This window comes from Castanea sativa, chromosome 5 (genome assembly GCF_040712315.1).
Source record: "Castanea sativa cultivar Marrone di Chiusa Pesio chromosome 5, ASM4071231v1".
NCBI lineage: Eukaryota > Viridiplantae > Streptophyta > Magnoliopsida > Fagales > Fagaceae > Castanea > Castanea sativa.
In genome coordinates this window covers 67,609,805-67,629,102 of record NC_134017.1, presented here as the reverse complement: position 1 = coordinate 67,629,102, position 19,298 = coordinate 67,609,805, and the positions used below count along the sequence as shown (strand labels likewise).

General features: G+C 33.3%; 2 protein-coding genes and 1 pseudogene across 2 annotated transcripts; 1 reads left to right on the top strand and 2 right to left on the bottom strand.

Annotated features, from left to right (window-relative positions):
* Nucleotides 1-1,953: 1,953 nt before the first annotated feature.
* Nucleotides 1,954-4,648, top strand: LOC142633472 (uncharacterized). The gene is made up of 2 exons (XM_075807712.1): nt 1,954-2,452; nt 3,801-4,648. The coding sequence occupies exons 1-2, from the start codon at nt 2,170-2,172 to the stop codon at nt 4,172-4,174; spliced, it is 657 nt and encodes a 218-aa protein (XP_075663827.1). The 5' UTR covers nt 1,954-2,169; the 3' UTR covers nt 4,175-4,648.
* A 71-nt stretch (nt 4,649-4,719) lies between these two features.
* Nucleotides 4,720-7,508, bottom strand: LOC142633471 (S-type anion channel SLAH1). The gene is made up of 2 exons (XM_075807710.1): nt 6,627-7,508; nt 4,720-5,039 (listed from the first exon to the last, which is right to left on the bottom strand). The coding sequence occupies exons 1-2, from the start codon at nt 7,491-7,493 to the stop codon at nt 4,722-4,724; spliced, it is 1,185 nt and encodes a 394-aa protein (XP_075663825.1). The 5' UTR covers nt 7,494-7,508; the 3' UTR covers nt 4,720-4,721.
* A 4,148-nt stretch (nt 7,509-11,656) lies between these two features.
* LOC142634057 (mitogen-activated protein kinase kinase kinase 18-like) lies at nt 11,657-13,133 on the bottom strand (annotated as a pseudogene).
* Nucleotides 13,134-19,298: the final 6,165 nt, after the last annotated feature.

Genomic DNA, 19,298 nt, shown 5'->3' with positions numbered 1-19,298 from the left:
TTAAAATCAGCCTGAAATACATTTATAATATCTGGTGGTACATTTTTGGTCTTCCATCCAGAGTTGTAAAGAAAAAAAGAAAAAGAAAAAAGAAATTGTTTGTCTCGCCAGTGAGTGAACTAGAGTATCACACTGCCTCTGTACGTGAGAATAAGTTAAGTTCGAAAAATAAGATGCTAAATACAGCATGTCTTTTACAATGTGGCCAAAGTTTGACAAAACATTGTGATAATATTATATATTTTAATGCTTTTGTTTTTGGAGGAAAATATTGTTCTTTTAAGTCTAAAGTTTTTTTTTTTTTTTGGCATTTCGCTAAGGAAGACTCTGCAAATTAATCTGCCTGAAGTACAGATTCAAAGTCTTAAGTTCTTTAAATTATCTTCCAAATTTACACCCTATTTAAAAGAGAAGTCAAGTCATCCTAAAATCTTTATCATAACGTGGCCACTGGCCTTTGTTTTCTGTTTTATGTCCTTTTCCATTACATTTATTTAATTAATGTACGTAGATGACCATCTTGACTCCACATGGTTTTTGACTTTTTCGTTAACTTTTCTTCTTTTTAAATTGCACCTTAAGGCTTAAGCCTACTCTACTTTCTAGTTTCCACCTCACCTTTGCTAATATAAATAGACAATCTTTTTTTTTTTTTTGGTTCAATTATAGTCCTATACTAAAAAATCCAAAATTGGGTGGATGAGTACCATCCTCAATTACAAAATTGGTCAACTCAAGTACAAATATTAATTCATACTTATTCTTTTCAAGTATAAATATTATATAAGTTTCAGTTAGCTTAATTAGTTAAAATTTCTGTCGTTAAACAAAATATTTGGAGTTTAATCCCACACAAATATTAATTCAACTTAAGTAAGAAAAAAAAAAAGAGCTTTTTATGATTATTGTTTAGATCAATTCTTTCAAGAGAATTGCTATGTTCAAAATACTTTTACAATAAATTATAAGTGACAGGTTGTTATTATTTGTTACGAGTAAACAAAAAAGTAATTTAAATTGTAAATTCAAATTAATACCAATAACAACTTATCACCTATGATTTTTTGTAAAAAATATTATGGATGTAGCAATTCTCTTCTTTCAATGTGTGTCCTAAAAAGTTTCTCTTCATTACTTTTTAAATAATAAAAAATTATTTCATGTTGAAAATTATTTTTTTATAAATTTAAAAATATACTTAGTCACATCCTTAAAAAACACATCATATCTCTATATATTAAGAGTATTCAAAAAGTTAGTAACGCTTTTATAACATATCAAAAATACCTATAATCTAATTAGACAATCTTTATTCCTAAAAAATAAAAAATAAAAGTTTAAAATTGTATAGTTCAACAAAATTCAAAATAAAAAACTTCCCGAGAAACCTTTTCTTCCTAAAAATTAGCATACACTCTCTATTTAAATACCTCAAAAGAAAAACTTTCTATTTTAAAAAACTTTTTCCTAAAAATTAGTAACATACTAAATCTAGCAGTCTACACTTTTTCAATATCCTGAATTTTAGCTTCTTCAAAATCTCTTTCTATGTAACCTCACTAATAATAGACAAATTTAAATTTAAAAATTACAGCATTAAACTCAAAATATTAAAGAGAGAGAGAGAGAACAAAAATTCATTGCACATGTAAAATGTGTATAATGAGGCTAATACACTTCTAAATTCATTGAAAGATAAATATTTCTAATAAAGTGGCCTCAAAACTAAGATGTACCCCCATGTGAGGATTTTTTTTAATTTGGTTGATCTAAAAAAATACCCCATTTGTGTTAAAGTTTTTTTTTTTTTTTGAGAAGAAGAACATGTTAAGTTTTATTCATAGTTTGTGTTTCCACCCCATATAATAATATTAGATAATTAAAATGCCCTTTTATGTAAAATAACTAAAGCCTAGGGACTTCCATATAAAACTCATAAAATTTTTGAAGCAGAAACAAAGAACAAAGAAGAGGAAACCCACTCCTTCCTTTCCTTCCAAATTCCATTTCCTCTATTCACCTCTTCCCTTCTCTTCACTCCATCAACCAAACCAAACCAAACCAAACCAATTCATTGCTCTTTTTTCCCCATACACCCAAAAATCCTAACAACAACAATAAAAACCAACAACACCCCAAAGCCAAAAAAAAAAAAAACAGAGAGAAACAATGCAACAGCTATTGTTCACGGTGATATTGTCGGAAATGGCATTGATATTGGTGCTACTATTCAAGACCCCATTGAGAAAGCTAGTGATATTGGGCCTGGATCGCGTCAAGCGTGGTCGTGGGCCAATCATGGTCAAGACCGTTGGTGCCACCGTCTTTGTGGTGCTCTTGTCCAGCGTCTTCAGCATGACCAAGATCCAGAAGCGTTGGATCGATGAGGGAGCTGTTAATCCAACGGATCAGGTCCTCATGGCCAAGCATCTCCTTGAAGCCACTCTTATGGGTAATTACTAATCTAATCTTTGCTTCTTCTTCTTTTTTATGTGTTAATCATTGGGTTTTGAATCATGATATGATTTGAATGAATTAAATGATTTTGATTTTCAAGGAAATGGGACTTTCGTGATTGTTCTATATGAGAAATTGGTTAATGGGTTCTTTGCATTTTCTTCTTTTAAGTATTGCAATCTCAAATAAACTTCAAAACTGAGCGATGTCCTTTTTTTGTGTCATTAAGATTTTCGTTAAATTTAATGGAAAAGTAATTGTCTAATGAAAAGTCAATTATAGGATCATTAATTGTAGTGATTAAGAAGGAATGACTTGATCAGCAAACAAAATATGCAACATTTTGGTATAGTACAATCAATGCTAAAATCATTGTTCTGAATTTATACATATTGTGATGTAATATATAGTTGGGTAGCCATAAGCCCAAAATTATTCACAACTTCTGAGGTGGTCGGTTTTGATTGGTGTACCATAAAAGGAATGTCAGTGGTGATTCGATGTGAAAGTGATTTTCACACTAATTTCAATCCGTTGCCTTGACAAATTGTGAAAAAAGTTGTGAAATTTGTTGTGTCTATAGCACTGTTATGACTTGTGACTATTGAATGCATCAATACCTTTGTCAAAACACCTAGGTAATGTTTTGTTGCTTATAAGTACATGTTTGAAAGTCCGTCCGTGGTTTATCTAAGACTGAAGTATTTTAATCTTGTTATAAATTAGTCCTTGTTATTTTTCACCTTGTTTTTCAGTTACAGACAAGCTGTTAAGTGATTTGCTTCATGGTATTTTTGTTAAAAAGTTTTCATTTTGGAGCCAATGAGCTCTGGCTCGAATGTCGCATCATCTTTAAGAGTAGTGGGGGAGGTTGAGGTCATTGGTTCAAATCCTTTGGGTACATTTGCAACTTACTGATTACAAAGGAAATATATGTTGGAACATTTACTGCTGGACACGATGTTTGATGAAGCTTGAATGCTCTCATTTTCTCTTTTCCCCATCTATGTTTTGGTATAGGGCAAAGAAAAAAAAAATTGCAAAGAAGTTATTGAACATAATCTATAAACTTAGCTTGATACATGAGGGCGACCTTTATTAGTTTGTTGAGGATACATAGCCAACTCCAGAGTTTGGGACTTAGACTTGATTGTTGTTGTTTTGGTTAAAAGTTTTTCATGTACAGGATCACATCATGTTTTTTCAATTTGTAATGTAATAATGCTTTATGGCTTTGAGTTTTAGGACTGGGCTGCTTGTTTCAGTTTGAATTCCATTTTGCTCAGTAAACTTGTTAGCTGTTGACCTATGTTAAAATGTAAACCTGGGGCAACTGCTTGCAGGTTCCTCCCTATTCCTTGCACTGATGATAGACAGACTACACCATTATATCAGAGAACTACGTATAAGAAGGAAGAGCATGGAGGCAGTTCAGAAACAGGCTCGAGGATCTGAAAATGGGAAAGTTGAGGAAGCTAAAGCATTGGAGGAAGAGACAGCTAAATTGCGAGAAAAACTGAAGCATCTAGAATCGGAACTTGAGACGAGGACAAAAGAAATGAATGCTGCAGAGGCCAATGCAGTTGCGCTAAGTAAACAATCTGAAGGATTCCTTCTTGAGTATGACCGCTTACTTGAGGAAAACCAAAACCTTAGGAACCAGTTGCAATCATTGGACAGGAGATTGTCACATTCTGGTAGCAAGAAGAACACTTAAGCAACACAGCACCTCTTACATTTTTTCCTTCTTGAAGTTTTCTTTCATTTTTCGTGGTATCTTTTGGGAGTTTCATGATGGTTTGGTTAGGTACAGGCTATGCACCATTGTTAGTGTGGTAACTAAAAATCCCCTCCTTCCACCCCATTCCCCACCTCAACCCCAAGGGAAAAAAAAGTCAGGAGTAAATAGGGTTTTCATTGTGTGTTTAATTTTATTTAGAGCTTAAGTGCTGGAGTTGATCAATTTTGTCCTGATAAACTGAGACAAATTATTAGGTTATAACATGGAAAAAAAAAAATTCTGCTGATTTTGTTATGTTTATGACTATGCATTTTTATCCCCCTTTTTTTGTATGGTTTAAAGTTTGGATTGTAATCAAGACCTTTGGGGTTCTTTCTGCTACAATTGAATTATTCAAATCATTCACAAAGTTTATTTGATTCCATTATAATTAGTGGCATTCTTCTGTCATAAGCTTTGCACCACAATTAGTTGTCATAATTGCAGGTAAACCATAACCGGTGTCTGCACCACTAGCCTAGTTTCAAGTCTCCTCATCTCGCTTGTCAACTTTAATCTCTGGCCTAGTTGCAGTCTTCCTTAGTTCATTAAGAGAATTCAGAACAGGATCATATTCATGCAAAAGCCTGTTGCTGTTGAGTGCAGTAAGTAGCATCAAACCCAGGAAGACTGGAACACACAGCATTAATAGCACAAGCGACATCCCAGGTGCTATATGACCTTTCACCTCTTTTGCGTATTCCACAGAGGCTAGAGCAAGAAAGGTAAGAGGGAAGGAGTAAGCCCACCATGCAACATTGAACCTCTTCATAGATTTCTTGAAAAGGGTTGGCCTACAAGCCTGTATATAAATCCATGAGTGGATTAGTTGCACGTTTCAATTAGCTAGGGGCCCCCTTCTTCTAATAACAAAGCCAGAGGCCAAGGCTGCATTAACATGTATATTAACCACCTCTCATGTTACATGCAAACATGTGTGTAAATGCTGCTTTGTGTAGGGCTTTCATAGCACTCTTTTCCTATTATTTGTCACCTAGAAATATTTATTGACAACCAGCTAAACTTTTTCATCACACATCTATATTTTTAGGGATTCAAAAACTAAAGAAACTTATTTCTTCTACTTGACCTTTATGGCCATTACAGCTAAACAGCTAAAGCTTGTTACTTCAAAAGGTTGCCAATGAAAACTCTGATCCAACCAAGCATAAGCTTAATGGTGAACATTCAAATAGAGTGCTCTTCACTTCATGCATCTGCTAATGGAACATTGCAGATTAATCAGGGATATACTCTCTACTCTCTGTGACATTAATTATTTGAAGTTGCAGAAAGTTGACGCATTAAACTTGTCACAATGTCAAGAGCAACAAATATTTTACGATAACTATCAATGTCAGATCATTTCTTCCATTAACTACGCTGACTAGACTAAAAGACACTTCAAAGGCATATACTCAGTAGAGGTATAACATTTGAATAAATAAATAAATAAATAAATATATATATATATATATATATATATATTTAAGGGTTACGACAAGGCGAGTATTAAAGTTATGATGAGTTCATTTAACTTTATTTTATACGCAAGTCTAGCTTAAATTTATCATTAAGTTAGATTATATGTTTAAACTTTGTTCATTTTCTTATTGAACAATCTTGAACGTCTTCATAAACTGCTTAATTAACTTATCATTTCTTTTTTAACTCTTACTAAGGTTGTGTTTGGCATTGGCTTAAAAAGCTAGCATTTTTTTACTATTTAGTTTATTTTTGCTACTATTCAACTTATTTTTAGTACTATTCATGGGTTTCATTGCACTTTTTGATATTATTCATAGATTCTACTGTACTATTTCAATTATCTTTTAGCTTTATCTACAATACTTTTAGCAAAAAGATTGCAGTTTTAGCTAAATAAACTATTCCCAAATGGACTCATATATACTAATAATTCATAACTAAATTACAATTGAAATTATTTTGTTTGATTTAATTAGATAAAATGATTTTCATTTATAAAATTATAAAAATTAGATTCACCAACCTTGTATCGTTGAAAATATATATATAGTTTTTACCACATAATAATTTGATAACTGTGAAATTATTTTCAAACTTACATAATCTAATCTTAAGCCTATATAAATATATTTGTATGCATTTATACATATAAGTATATAATATTTGATGTGTACACTTGAATCAAGCCTCACTCTCACAAACTTGTTCACAAACACAATAATATGTTTGAGCTCAGCTCGATTAATAGTCAAGCCTAAACTTAAGTTTGAACTTGCCTCTCGTTAAATAAACAAACATGAAGAAGTTTTACCCAAACTGTTTATGAACTCGGTTCATTTACACAGTACTTGTGCTGCTATTGAAATAGCGGAGAAATGGAAGAGTAAATGATGAAAATTACCAGAGACATGAAAAGGAATAGAGAGAGGAAGAAGAGTATCTTTGATGAAGTATCAAAAGCTCCTGAAATGGAGCTCCAAGCTAAACTTGCCATGCTTGGTGCAACAAAGAACAAGAAGAAAGCTGGCCGAAGCATTACTGGAAAATGATTGCCACCAGGTAGGCGCTGATAGAGGGTAATGAAGAGTACTAAATAATGTGCCATGCCTAGTGAGAACATGAAAATCGCACTTTCTTTCCACCCCATCTGTGCTGCTCCTTGAGCACCTACCAAGTTGCCTAACACTGATATCTGACTTGTTGGATTTGCCATCATTGATAGAAACCGCTTTTCAGTGGTGAACCATTGCCCATATATTTTGATGTCAAGCACCAATATTGGAATTGCAAAAACCAACCAAAGAACTAGATAAGTGCAACTCTTTGGACTTATTAATGGGGCTGATTGAAGCATGAGAAGCCATGAAATCCAAGGAGCATACAAGAAGTTCACTCCTATATGGTGTGAGAAGTCTGCCTTGACCATGTGAAAATGAAAGTAACATCTTAGAATATATAGCATAGAGAGTGTAATTAGCACCAAAAGTGCAAGGCACCATAGTAAATGAAAAGCCGTTGAAGAAATCATGTGGAATACTTGTTGAAAAGCTTGTGACTCATCTGTTGGCTTACTTAGAATTTTCCATAGTAAAGCTTGGGCACCAAGAGAGATGCTTATTCTGAAGTAGCCTGCATGGAGCCTGGTTAAGATGTATGATTGTGATGGATTGGAAATGGGAATTGGGGGGGCATGAGACTCTTGGCTAGTGACATTAATGGAAGCATCAATTACTACCTCAATTTGTGGTTTTAATGCAGGGTCTTCCATTAGTAATAGTATAATAATAGAAGTGATCAGTGACTTTGTGTATAAGATTTGCATTTTTCAAAATAAGTGCAAAGGGTGTTTATATAGGGAAAGGAGTGAGTGTTAGAAACACTTGAAAAATCAATTTAGAATTGCGTGTAAAGCCAATACACTCTGACATTTAGGACCTGTTTGGATTGAAGGGGGAGTAGAGGAGAGGAGATTAGAATTAGCTTAAAATAAACTAATTTTAAGGCAATTCTACTCTATTCTACTCTCCATCCCTCTCCCTCAATTTAAATGAACTATTAACAAGTTAGTACGAATTAAAATTAAAAATCAATATTTTATTATAAAAATGAAGATTTTATAATAGTTGGATTTGAGATGGAGGATTCCATTTTGATATTTCTAATCACAAGTTCAAATTTGAGAATAAAATAAATTAGGAATAAATTTGCCTACTGATTACCTCTTCCAAATCTCATGAAATCATGAAATTTGTAAACTAGATACAGCCTTTATAGTTTGTAAAAACTTTTAATGGAGATTGTTTGATTGGAAGCATTCTTTCGATAGACTTCAGTCATTCAAGATTTTTTTTTTTGGCTGAATTTCAATAAAAAGCTTTTACATCAATATGTCCACAGTAATAAAGTAGAAAATGGTTCCTAGGATACTATACCATGACACTTGTTTGCTATGCAAATAAGTGAATGATAGATGAATAGGTGTATCTTATATATTAGTTCTAAAGCCCATCTAAAAAGAAGTATTTTAACTTTCAAGATAGTTTAGGAATTGCCAATAACCTTAATGGTTGGGTAGTACCTTCGGACTTCTTCTAAACTGTGATGTAACCAAAAATATAAGGTAGCTTAGGTATTTATGAGGAGGAATCCAAGTCTCTGAGCTCACAATAGTAGTTAGATGGACCATTTGACCCATAAGCTCAGTTTTGATGCAGGTCTAGGTCCTATGATCATGGTTACCATATATGCTGAGCTAGAAGTATCTCCCCTTGAGCAGTCTACTGCAACTGCTAACCCAATCACACTAGGTGACTAGGTAGACAAAGGAAGCCTCATCAATCACATAGGTCCGTTAGAGGTCTATCCAAAATAGAGAAAAATATACGGCATATATTTCCTCTCTTGCAACTGGTGAGTTCCACTAAGGAGTGGGACTCATCAATTGTGAGAGAGAAGAAGCATATACCCAATGCAGGGTATATTTTCTCCCAAAATAGACCTAATTGAAACTTGACTAGGAACTGTTGACTACAAGAAAGACGATAGCATAGAGTCAAAATTACAAGAATTCATATTGATTGCTTCAACTATTGCCCTTATCATTGCATTTAATGCAATCCAACTACCATCAAATTGCATTAAATGCTACTTTGACAACTATCTTCGCTTGGTTCCCTTTTGAGTTTAGGATAGGCCCAGAGGGAATGACCCCCATTTCCCTTTTTCTTCAGGAATGACTAGATGGGATGGATATAGAAGCATAGTGTAAAGGCATAGTGGCAAAGTTTAACTACAAAATTAACTATAACCTTATTTAATATCGTTTTATTGAAGGTAAATTTTGACAAATCCATCATTAGATTACATCTTCTTCATATATCCTCCATACTTGTAAATTTTAAGAAAATTAAATATCAATAGCTATGTCATCAATAAATTTTTTAAATTGCAAGTTTTTGCAATTTAAAATTATGCATAAAATATATACTTATAGATCATATAGTAAATAATATCCTATTGACACAAAATTTAACATGTTTATTAAAAGCGTAAAGAACATATAATTTAATGGTTAGATTTTCAAAATATGTAGTAATATTTATTTTATTAAGTTTTTAGCCTTAAGTTACAATAAATTTTGTAGATAAACTTTGTCCATTGATATATATATATAGGAAAAAATAATAAAGAAACAATTTATGTAGCTAAGACTATTTTAAAAGATTATTAAATATTGATACATCTGGTATGTCATAGATCCTAGGAGATGGTTGGAACGAGGAAGATAATAAATGGTTAAAATGGTTGGTGATAGCCAAACAAAAAGGAGGAGAAAAGGCATGGAAGCAAGAAGCTAATGGTGCTCAAAAACATAATTCAACTTCAATGCTTAATTCTGCTATTTAAAAATAAAAAAGGTGTTCCCCTCTTATAGCACAAGATGCTAAATTCTACCAAAGTATTGGAGATGATAAAGTGAAACACTTATATTATGCGGAAGTGAAATGGCTAGTAGCTTAGTTTCTAAACAGGAAAAAATGGTGATTGGCACGACAGAAAAGTGGAAACAAACAAAAGCATTTGGAGTGATGACTTATAATAAAGCCGTCTGTACATCCTGAACTACAACCTTTTATTGGAGGATAATATAAGAAAGGATGTCCAAACAAATTTGGAGTGGGAAGCCATGCATTTAAGTTTTAGTTTTATTTTTATTTTTCACAATGGCCTCTCATAAACAAGTTGAGAAAAAAAAAAAAAAAGTAGCTTATATTTGTGACGTAAGGTTGCAACACGAGAAATAATCACTTTCAAAATGGGATATTAAATTGGCACTCAAGTAAAGAGTAAGAGGAGGTAGATTGTTATATGCACCTTAACTTGTGTTTGTATGGTATTCATTAAAAATAAAGTAAAAAAAAATATGTACAAATATCTAGAAAAGTATATACAATTAGAATGAATTTGTTTATTCAAATCAATAAATTATTGACAATTTTATATTTTCTTAACTGTATATTATAAATGAAATATTTATTATTTCTTAATTTGTTTGGGTAGGATTAAAAAGAAAAAAGAAAGCATTTTATGGTGGACTATGAGCAAATGCATTTGAGTCATTGAAAGATAGCAAAGGGAGGGGGGGGGGGGGGGGGGGACCTAATGAATTGATTGTGCAAGTGCTCATACGTTATCATTTACTTGAGGAAAAGGTTGGGCTTGTGCTTTTGCAAGAAACTTATTTTTAATTTTTTAGTTGGAAGTTGTGGTTATGAATCATCAGTTAGGTATTGATCGATTGACCTAATGTGGCGGCAAAGACATGCGACAATAGAATAACTGCACTCTACAAAGATAAAATGAGTCATTTCTTAAGTTGGCAATGGCTGATTTCTGAAAAGGAGTTGCAGGTGACAGGTGATGGTGACGATTACTTGTATTTTTAATTACATAAACATATATTTAGTAGTTATATAATTTATTCAAATGATTTAACTAGTCATGCAATTATTAAATTCATGGATAGTCAATCCATCACATAATGGGATTTCCTCTTTATAGCACATTCATATCCAACTCACCGAGTTGTATGATTTAGTTAATACTTAATAGAAGTGCATTCACGCAAATAAGAATATAAAATGTTTATACAAGACAACAATATTTAACATGGTTAAGTCAATTTTAAGTATACGTCCACGTAGAACACCAAACAAAATCTACTATCAATGATGTGGATTATAGCAACATTCACTAATACCTTACAAACTTACATACTCACACACCCATTGAAATGTAAAAAAATATATGTTGGTCCTCACTTATTATGAGAGTGTTTGGGCCCACAATATATGAAGTGGAGTGTGGGAATTATGGTTAAGTTGATTGATTAAATTCATCATTTCTTAACAATTCAAACTTTTTGGACAATTAATAATTTATCAAATCTTTGGGAAAAAGCCACTGAACCCCTTACAACAATGCTTATTTATAAGTTTCCAATTCTACTCTTTAATTTAGAAAGAATACACAATTATTTGTTCAATAAGAAACTTTCATTACATACTGAGAAAATTTTATTTTCTTCCAATGAAAGGTAAAAGCCTTTCCTTCCGCACTAACAAAACCTAAATCAAGTGTTTGAGACAATTTCTAATAAGCTGATACTACTTGCTTTTATACCGAACTAATATCTTTATCCAGTCTCAAGAGAAGGTTTAAGGTTTTAGCTAGTTCTGCTGGCAGACAAGCCCAAACCTACCTAGTTGTACCCCAGACTAGGCCTGTCCTCTTTTACAACATCCCCAGGCCCATTCTTTTACCCATTAAACTAAATTCACTATTATATTTATATGGCCTGGTTATAACTATAAAATAAAGTCGGTCTAAGCTCTAGCCTGGCGGCCCAGGTCAAAATATTGGCAAGAATGAACCTTAATCGCATGGTTATGAAAGCAAAATTTGAGCATTATTCTCAAATGAATATTGTTTCCATTTAAATCAACTTTGGTACATTTAGAGGCCACCAATGAGCCTCTATTATTGCTACTATTGCTATTATCATTACCACTAATACTGCTACTAATATTACAAGCCTCTATCCTACTAGTGCTCGTGGGTTCATTGTAAAATACCAAGCTGTTGTCCTGACTAACACTTGCAATGGATTCATTGGCATTTAACAAAGCAAAATCCTGGCTGGAATTGACCAACTCTGGCTCTTTGTTACAATTGCTTCTAACTGTAATCCAATCTTCCTCACATGCCCAATTGGGCTTTTGTTGACACAATGTGGTGCTACCTTCACTCAACCGCTGGATTCTTTCCTTGAGAGAATTCAAGGAACTTTTATAGGTTGTACTTGGATTTGTCTCAAGCTCCTCCATGGATTCCCAAAAGCCTTTATCCAACACACAAGTTGGAGTATCCGAATCAAAACTATTAACTTCTTTCAACTGAAATTTGGGCTCCTCAAGAAAAGAATGATTAAGAAGTTCACTAGCTGACCACCTTTCCATTGGGTCTCTCTTCAAGCACTTGTCCAAGAAATCCTTAGCTTGCTTTGACATGAAGTTAGGAACCTCTGGCACTTCACCCGAATAACCAATTTGGTAAAGGGCTGATACTGGGTCCGAAACGCCGGGCCATGGGGCCCGCCCGGTAGCCATCTCGATCATGGTACATCCTAGAGCCCACACATCAGCAGGGGACCCCTGTTGCTCTCCACGCGCCACCTCAGGTGCCATGAACACCGGAGTGCCCGCAATTGCCAAATCAGCACTTGACACGTTATCAAGTTCCCTGGCACAGCCCAAATCAGCAATCTTCACCCCATCATTAGTGACCAAAATGTTTGGACATTTAATGTCACAATGCACTATGCTACTAGAATGAAGGTATTCAAGCCCCAACACAATCTTGCGTGTGTAGGCTTGGATTGTGGCCTCGTCTAGACCACCACCTTGGTTGTGAATTGCATCAATGAGGGTGCCACGGGGAGCATATTCCATGAAAAGATTGTAAAGAAGCTTACCATTTTCAGATGAAACATTGCATCCCTTGTATGCTACAATTTGTGGACAACTTATTGTAGAAAGAATTCTTTGCTCCCTCTTGAGGAATTCTGATTGTGAGAGATTGGTGGACTTGACCGCGAAAATCTCACCGGACCCATGAACCTTGGCGACTGAGACCGTGGCGGATGAGCCACGGCCAATGATTTGGCCTCTGGTCCAGCCCATTGAAGAGCTGAGGTAACTAGGAAGGAGGGTGAGAAAACTGAGTTATAAGAAGGCAAAGTTTTGCAGTTTGGTATGTCTGTTTTGTTAGGTGGGAGCTCAATTCAATACATGTATATATAACTAAAAGCATAGTCATAGTCTTCACCATTGGTATTGTATGGTTGGCTTAATCCAAGAAGTAATGCTTTTTTGCACTTTCTTTTTTAAAGTTTTGGTTATCTTCGTCCTAACCAATGGGCAGCCGCAGTCTTTTTTTTTTCTCATTGTGAGAGAGCCACGTGGCAAGAGGAGAAGTGATGATAACTTTGGCCGGCAGTTACATAGCTTAACTATGAATTATTTATATGTATTTGTCCACATGGCATCATGTGAAAACGTGAGCAACGGGTGCTAGGTTTGGAAAGTGGTGTTGTTTATGAGCATAGGATACAATGGATTATGGGATATTCCAATGGGTTTGGTTTGTGATTTAAGAATAGAAAAAGGTCACCAACTCTTAGTTTTTTTTAAGTGCTCGACTTTGTTGAAGTAAGCCCTCTTAGCAATAATCAACAATAAAAAGACAGTTGCACAAGCTAAGTTGGGACCGTACCAAACCATCCTGGTTTTACTAGGGATGGTGTTTTGACCAAAGAAATTTTGGTGGGCAGGTAGAATGTTTTTAGTGCAGATACAATGACTCCTGACTCCCAAGTCCCAATGCCCACATTGATTCTCCGAACAAAGATTAAGAATTGCAAGGTCCATACCAAAAATATCTGGACCACATGCATTGATTGGAGTAACTGGTTTGACATTTAAAACCTAAAGCACTATGCAAGCAAGACTAGTACCATTTTGTATTCGAGCAGTGTCAAGATTCAAAGGCTATGCACCAAATCTAGTGGACTTATTTAGTAATTTACTAATAATATCTAAGTTTGCATACTTTAGATCAATGCAATTAAAATTTTGTTGACGCTAAGATAATAATAAAGGGCAATAATGTTAATGAATAAATGTTGGAGTGAAAATAAAGTTACCCTTTTCAAGAATTAAGAGAGCTTGCATAGTTTCAAGCATTGCTTGGATTGTGGGTGAAGTTTGCAAGAGGAATCAAAGTAAAGGCAAAAGGGCAAGAGAGGATACAGCAGGCTTTTCTGTACGTAGACACCAACCAAAAAGCAAAAGTGTTAAGAGAGGATCAGGATAGAGCTGGCTATGTGGAACCAACTCCACAAAGCTAAAACACTCTTTCGGAACTGGCGGTTGGACTTTAGCTGAAAATGGGAAAGCCTAATAAACCGCCCGACCAAACTCACATTCTCTTTGAAAATGGGATAGCCTAAACAGTCCAAAGTCCAATCCATTTCAAGTGTCAATTTACTCTTTAATTTCTTAGTCCCAAATCCCAATCACTTCACAGAGAAATATATATATATATATATATATATATATATATATATATATATATATATATATATATATATTTTTCACATTCTTTTTCAATTGTTGAGGCGAAATTGATCTTCTCATCACAATTTACCACATCATTATTTATCAAAAATATTGTTAAAATTGTGTGCATTGTTCTTAACAATACCAGCCTATCAGCTTCTCAGCACACAACAACAATTAAAATATAAGTATATGAATAATTTAAGGAATTCTTTTTAGCAACGTTTGGACGGCTTTAAAGCTTAGCAACAAAGTATATGCTTATGCCACAGTGTAAAAAGGGTCCCTCTCAAGCAAACCCTTTACCCAATCATTGAATCTCTTTCTTCACTTTCGGCAAAGCTTAGGGGACCCCCACGTTTTTTTTTTTCTTCCCATACAAGCATTGAAATGTTTCTCAGCGCCATTGTAATAAATGAATCTTTCTTTAAAAAAATCATGAATTAGATTCTCAAAACTTTGTGTAGATTTTTAAGCACGCTCAATAGTTTGAAATCATTTATTTTTTGTGGAGAACGCATGGGAATGTAAACTCATCTTTCCATCTCAATTTCTCAAGTAACATTTGGCCAGTAGGTGACCACATATTGACATAGCATAGCACTGTATTCAGCTAAAATCAATCATTTTATTGTTGAAAGCGTGAACCAGCAAACACATCAAAACATGCTTTTCTTTGGCTTATAAATAAAGAAGCATAGTACTAAAATATTTTTTGGGTCATTTTCTACGCATGTTTAAGGACAAAACCCTACGAGAATTTCATAAAACAAAAGCGTTTTTTCAACGAGGATTAGACATTTATCCTTGTATCTATCTCAAATAAGGTCTTCTTTATTAGTTGATATTGTACGTAATGAATTAGAATTTGGGATAGAAAGTCAAGCTTAATCCTCAATGAAAGACATGTTCACTACACAATGAAAGCAAACCAAAGTTGGTAATTAACTTCGTGGTCAGATTGAAAACCAATGTGTCCTCAGGAGAATGGAAGGGGAATGTGACTTCTTACTTGTTGTTAGAATCACAAAAGGGATACAAAAAGAAGGATGAACCCACACAAGAAAATTCTAATACATACACACATGACACAACCGCATGTGCATGCCAATGTATTGAATTGGAGAGGAAGTGCTTGGGTTAAATACTGCAATTATTTATGTCTCTGAACTGCAGGTGTGGTATATTATTTCTAAGCCAAAATAGTTTAGTAGTTAACCCATGTACCGAATCAAATTGCAATATTGCAAACCTTACAAAGTCACAACTAAATAAAGCACCCAAGCTATATATATAGCCCTAAGATCAACTAATCAGAATTCAAAAAAAAAATTGATGTGATAATTCAACACCAGTACATAAAAATAGGTCAAACCCTCCCTGATTATATTGCCCAAATTTTTCAAAAGGGGCTTATCAAACATAATAACTCTTTATGGTAGTTGTTCTCCTCCCTTCTCTCCTCACATGACACCAAGACTATTTCTAATCATTCAATTTTATGAAGCATGTCACACAACCTTTCCGAATTAGTGGCTGTGCTTCTTCTCGGATCAAATCAAATCAACTTGCCTTCTTGTAATTCAAAAGTCAACGAATTGGACTGGCCCTTGCCCTAGAATATGGCCTTGATTCCTAATCGGTTTTTGATCCTTCTTTACCAAAAGTCACTAAAAGTAGAACTCATCTCCCCTCTTATGCTCTACGTAGTTTTGATGATCTTTACTATATATGTAGGGATAGGGGTAATTAATTAGTAGAACTAGTCGCAGACCTAAATAAAGTGGTCTCATTAAATTTATTTTTTGCAGTTTGGACTAATTTAATAAATCATAGGTGGTTAGTTGTTATTGGTTCAAATTTGAACCTAACACTAAGATTACTTTTTTGCCTCAACAATAACAACCAGTAACATCCTGCCACTTAGGATTTGTTGTAAAAATATTGTGAAAATGTTGTGGACATATCATTTCTTTTTAACAAATAATAATGTATTTCATAATCATATTTTCAGTTTTTATAGGGACAAGCACAAATGTAATTTATATAATTTTTGTCATACTATAATGAAAACAATACAATTTTTCTTTGGAATTCAAGAAATAGAAGAAAAAAATACTATTTTTTTAATAAAAATTAATTATAAATTTTGTGTCATTAAAAAGTATATAAATTTTCAAATGTTGATATTAATTTATTTGGTGCCCACATCATTTGCTGACCATTTAGATACATGGAATGCGTGGTGGTTAATGAAAACACTATAATATCAATTAAGACAAGGCTAGGTTGGCAGATAAGAATTATGTAGCACAAATCAATTCAAATTAAAATATCTCAATAATAATACACTTTATGAGGAAGAACATTAAACATAAGTTACAATGATAATATATATTCAATACTATAAGATTTGACCTTTATAGTAGAGGGTATATGAAAGACTTCTATTCACTAAAACAAAAAAAACAAAAGAAAAATTGCTAATAGCTTAAGACTAAAGGATAAAGAAGTTACGTAAACATCCATTCAAACTCACAAACATGAAGAGATGTTTTTGTACTTATATGTTTGTCTTATTTGTAACAGTTGGGGGCTTTGGGCAGCTTATTAAACATCAGTTACAATTAAAATATATATTCAACACTATAAGATTTCGGTTTTATAGTTGAGGGTATATGAAAGGCTTTTATTCTGTAAATAAACAATGAAAACATAGTTGCTAATAACTTAAACAATCACTAATCCATAAAACAAACAAAACACTATAAATTACAATCCTAAATAACTTCAAAAATACAAACCAAAAACATTATGCAACTACTCTACATAATCACAAAATGAGCATACAACATGAATTACTTACAAAATTATTGCTCGAAATATTCTCCAAAACATTTCAAACATGATAAGATCAAGCCAAATATATAATTCATAATCAAATTCAAAATTTTTAATAAGGTTTTGAAGTAACGCAATAGAAATATGTCACTCTTCCTAAGCAAAAGTGTTGGTTATAGCTTTATACATAATGATTTTAACTCTTTTTTCTTAATAAAAAAACTAAGAGTACAAAGGGGAAAAAAGGAGAGAACTTTTTTTTGAAAAAATAAGTATTGTGTTAATACTGTCATAATCTAATCTAACATCTAATTCAACATGTGAAAAATGAATAGATAAATAAATAACTTAAAAATCTCTAAGAATACACTAATGAGATAAGAAAGATGAGCAATGCAAAATATTCGTAAATGCTTAAAACACATTACTCAAGCATCTAAAAACATCATCTAATAAAGACATAACAATTTGGTGCTAATTTGTTAAACAAAATATTTACAAACAATGAAAGGAAATTGCACAATGACCATCTTCTTCAATTGCACCAACTATTCTTCATGGTATTGTCCAAACTATCCTGCTATTTTTCAAATAAACTTAAAACCTGACAACAAAACAAATTATGGAATATTATAATATGATTTTCCCCAAATATGGTCAACAATATTAAAAGTATTTAGTATTGTAAATAAAATGATTAAAAAAAATACTCGCATCAAGGAAAACATATGAATTAGTCAATAATAAGACAATGGGAGTACAAACCTCATAAAACATCAAACAAAAAATGAAAAAAAAAAATTGAGAGGGAGAGAGAGAGAGAAATAACATTTTTGTGTGGGAAAAAATATACATAAAATTAGAGAGAGTGACAAATTTATAGTAAGAGAATGAGAATAAGAAAAGCCAAAATAAAGAAAGATAAAGGGGCAAAATTATATGCAAAATTAAAACCATCTAAGAGGAATATGTACAGACGATACTTAGTAATAACATTAAAATTAAAATAGATGAATATATAAAATTAAAATAGATGAATATATAAAGTCAAAACCTCCTATGATGAATTTATAAAGCCAATGTAGGGTCAATGGGCCCAGGAATATGTGTAGGGTTGGCCCAAGAGTATTTGTTTGGCTAAATGCCCAATCCGAGAATACTGAATGGTTCGAGGATATAAGAATGTCAACTCACAAAGCAATACTAGAAGGTAAGGAGGTGATACTTAAACAAGTATATCTAAGAAGATAGTCCAAGGAAGATTATGTCCTCAGCTATGTGAACTCGAGGTAGGAGAATGGCTGGTTAACATCCACAGACAATATTCTAGAAGACCCTATAGGTAAGGGTAAGCATGGTAAATGTGGAAGATAAGATGAAGGGCGGTGAAATATCTAAGATAAAGCTATTACCACCGCCCCCACATTGAATACTCTGCAACTGCTTCTCTAGCCGCATTAATGGGGAAGTGATACCTGAGCATCAGAATTTTAGCCTTATACCTGCCTCCAAAGATTTCAGGAGAGGTGGATGGGACAAGTATCGAAACCAGCAATCGAACTCTTACGTGGAGGGTGAGGAGAAGAAGAAGGATGATATAAAAAGGAAAAAGGGACCTTTAGGGAGTGGAAGGAGGATAAACATTGGATACATCAAAGTCTATAATTGTAATTTATCTTTGGAAGAGATCAAGAGAGATAACACAAATCATCCTCGGCTTATGTCCGAGGACGAACTCTGTCCTATGAACTTGTCCTTGTGTATAACGTTAGGATCTAGCCCATCATTTTTATTATCCAACATCCCTAGAACTTAGATTTCAAGCCAACTCTCTATAAATGTCATTGTATTGGACTTTTTTGGCCTATTTCATTCTTACTATTGGTTTTGGGTGTAAATTGTGACCTTACAGCCAATGTATTTATATATTTATTATTGTCAAAAAAATTAAAGGTAAAAAATGAATATGAAAAAAATAATGTTGTGGCAACAAAGTGGAGGATGAGGTTGCTTAATGGAAGCATAGCAACAATAAATAATATACTTTAGCTTTT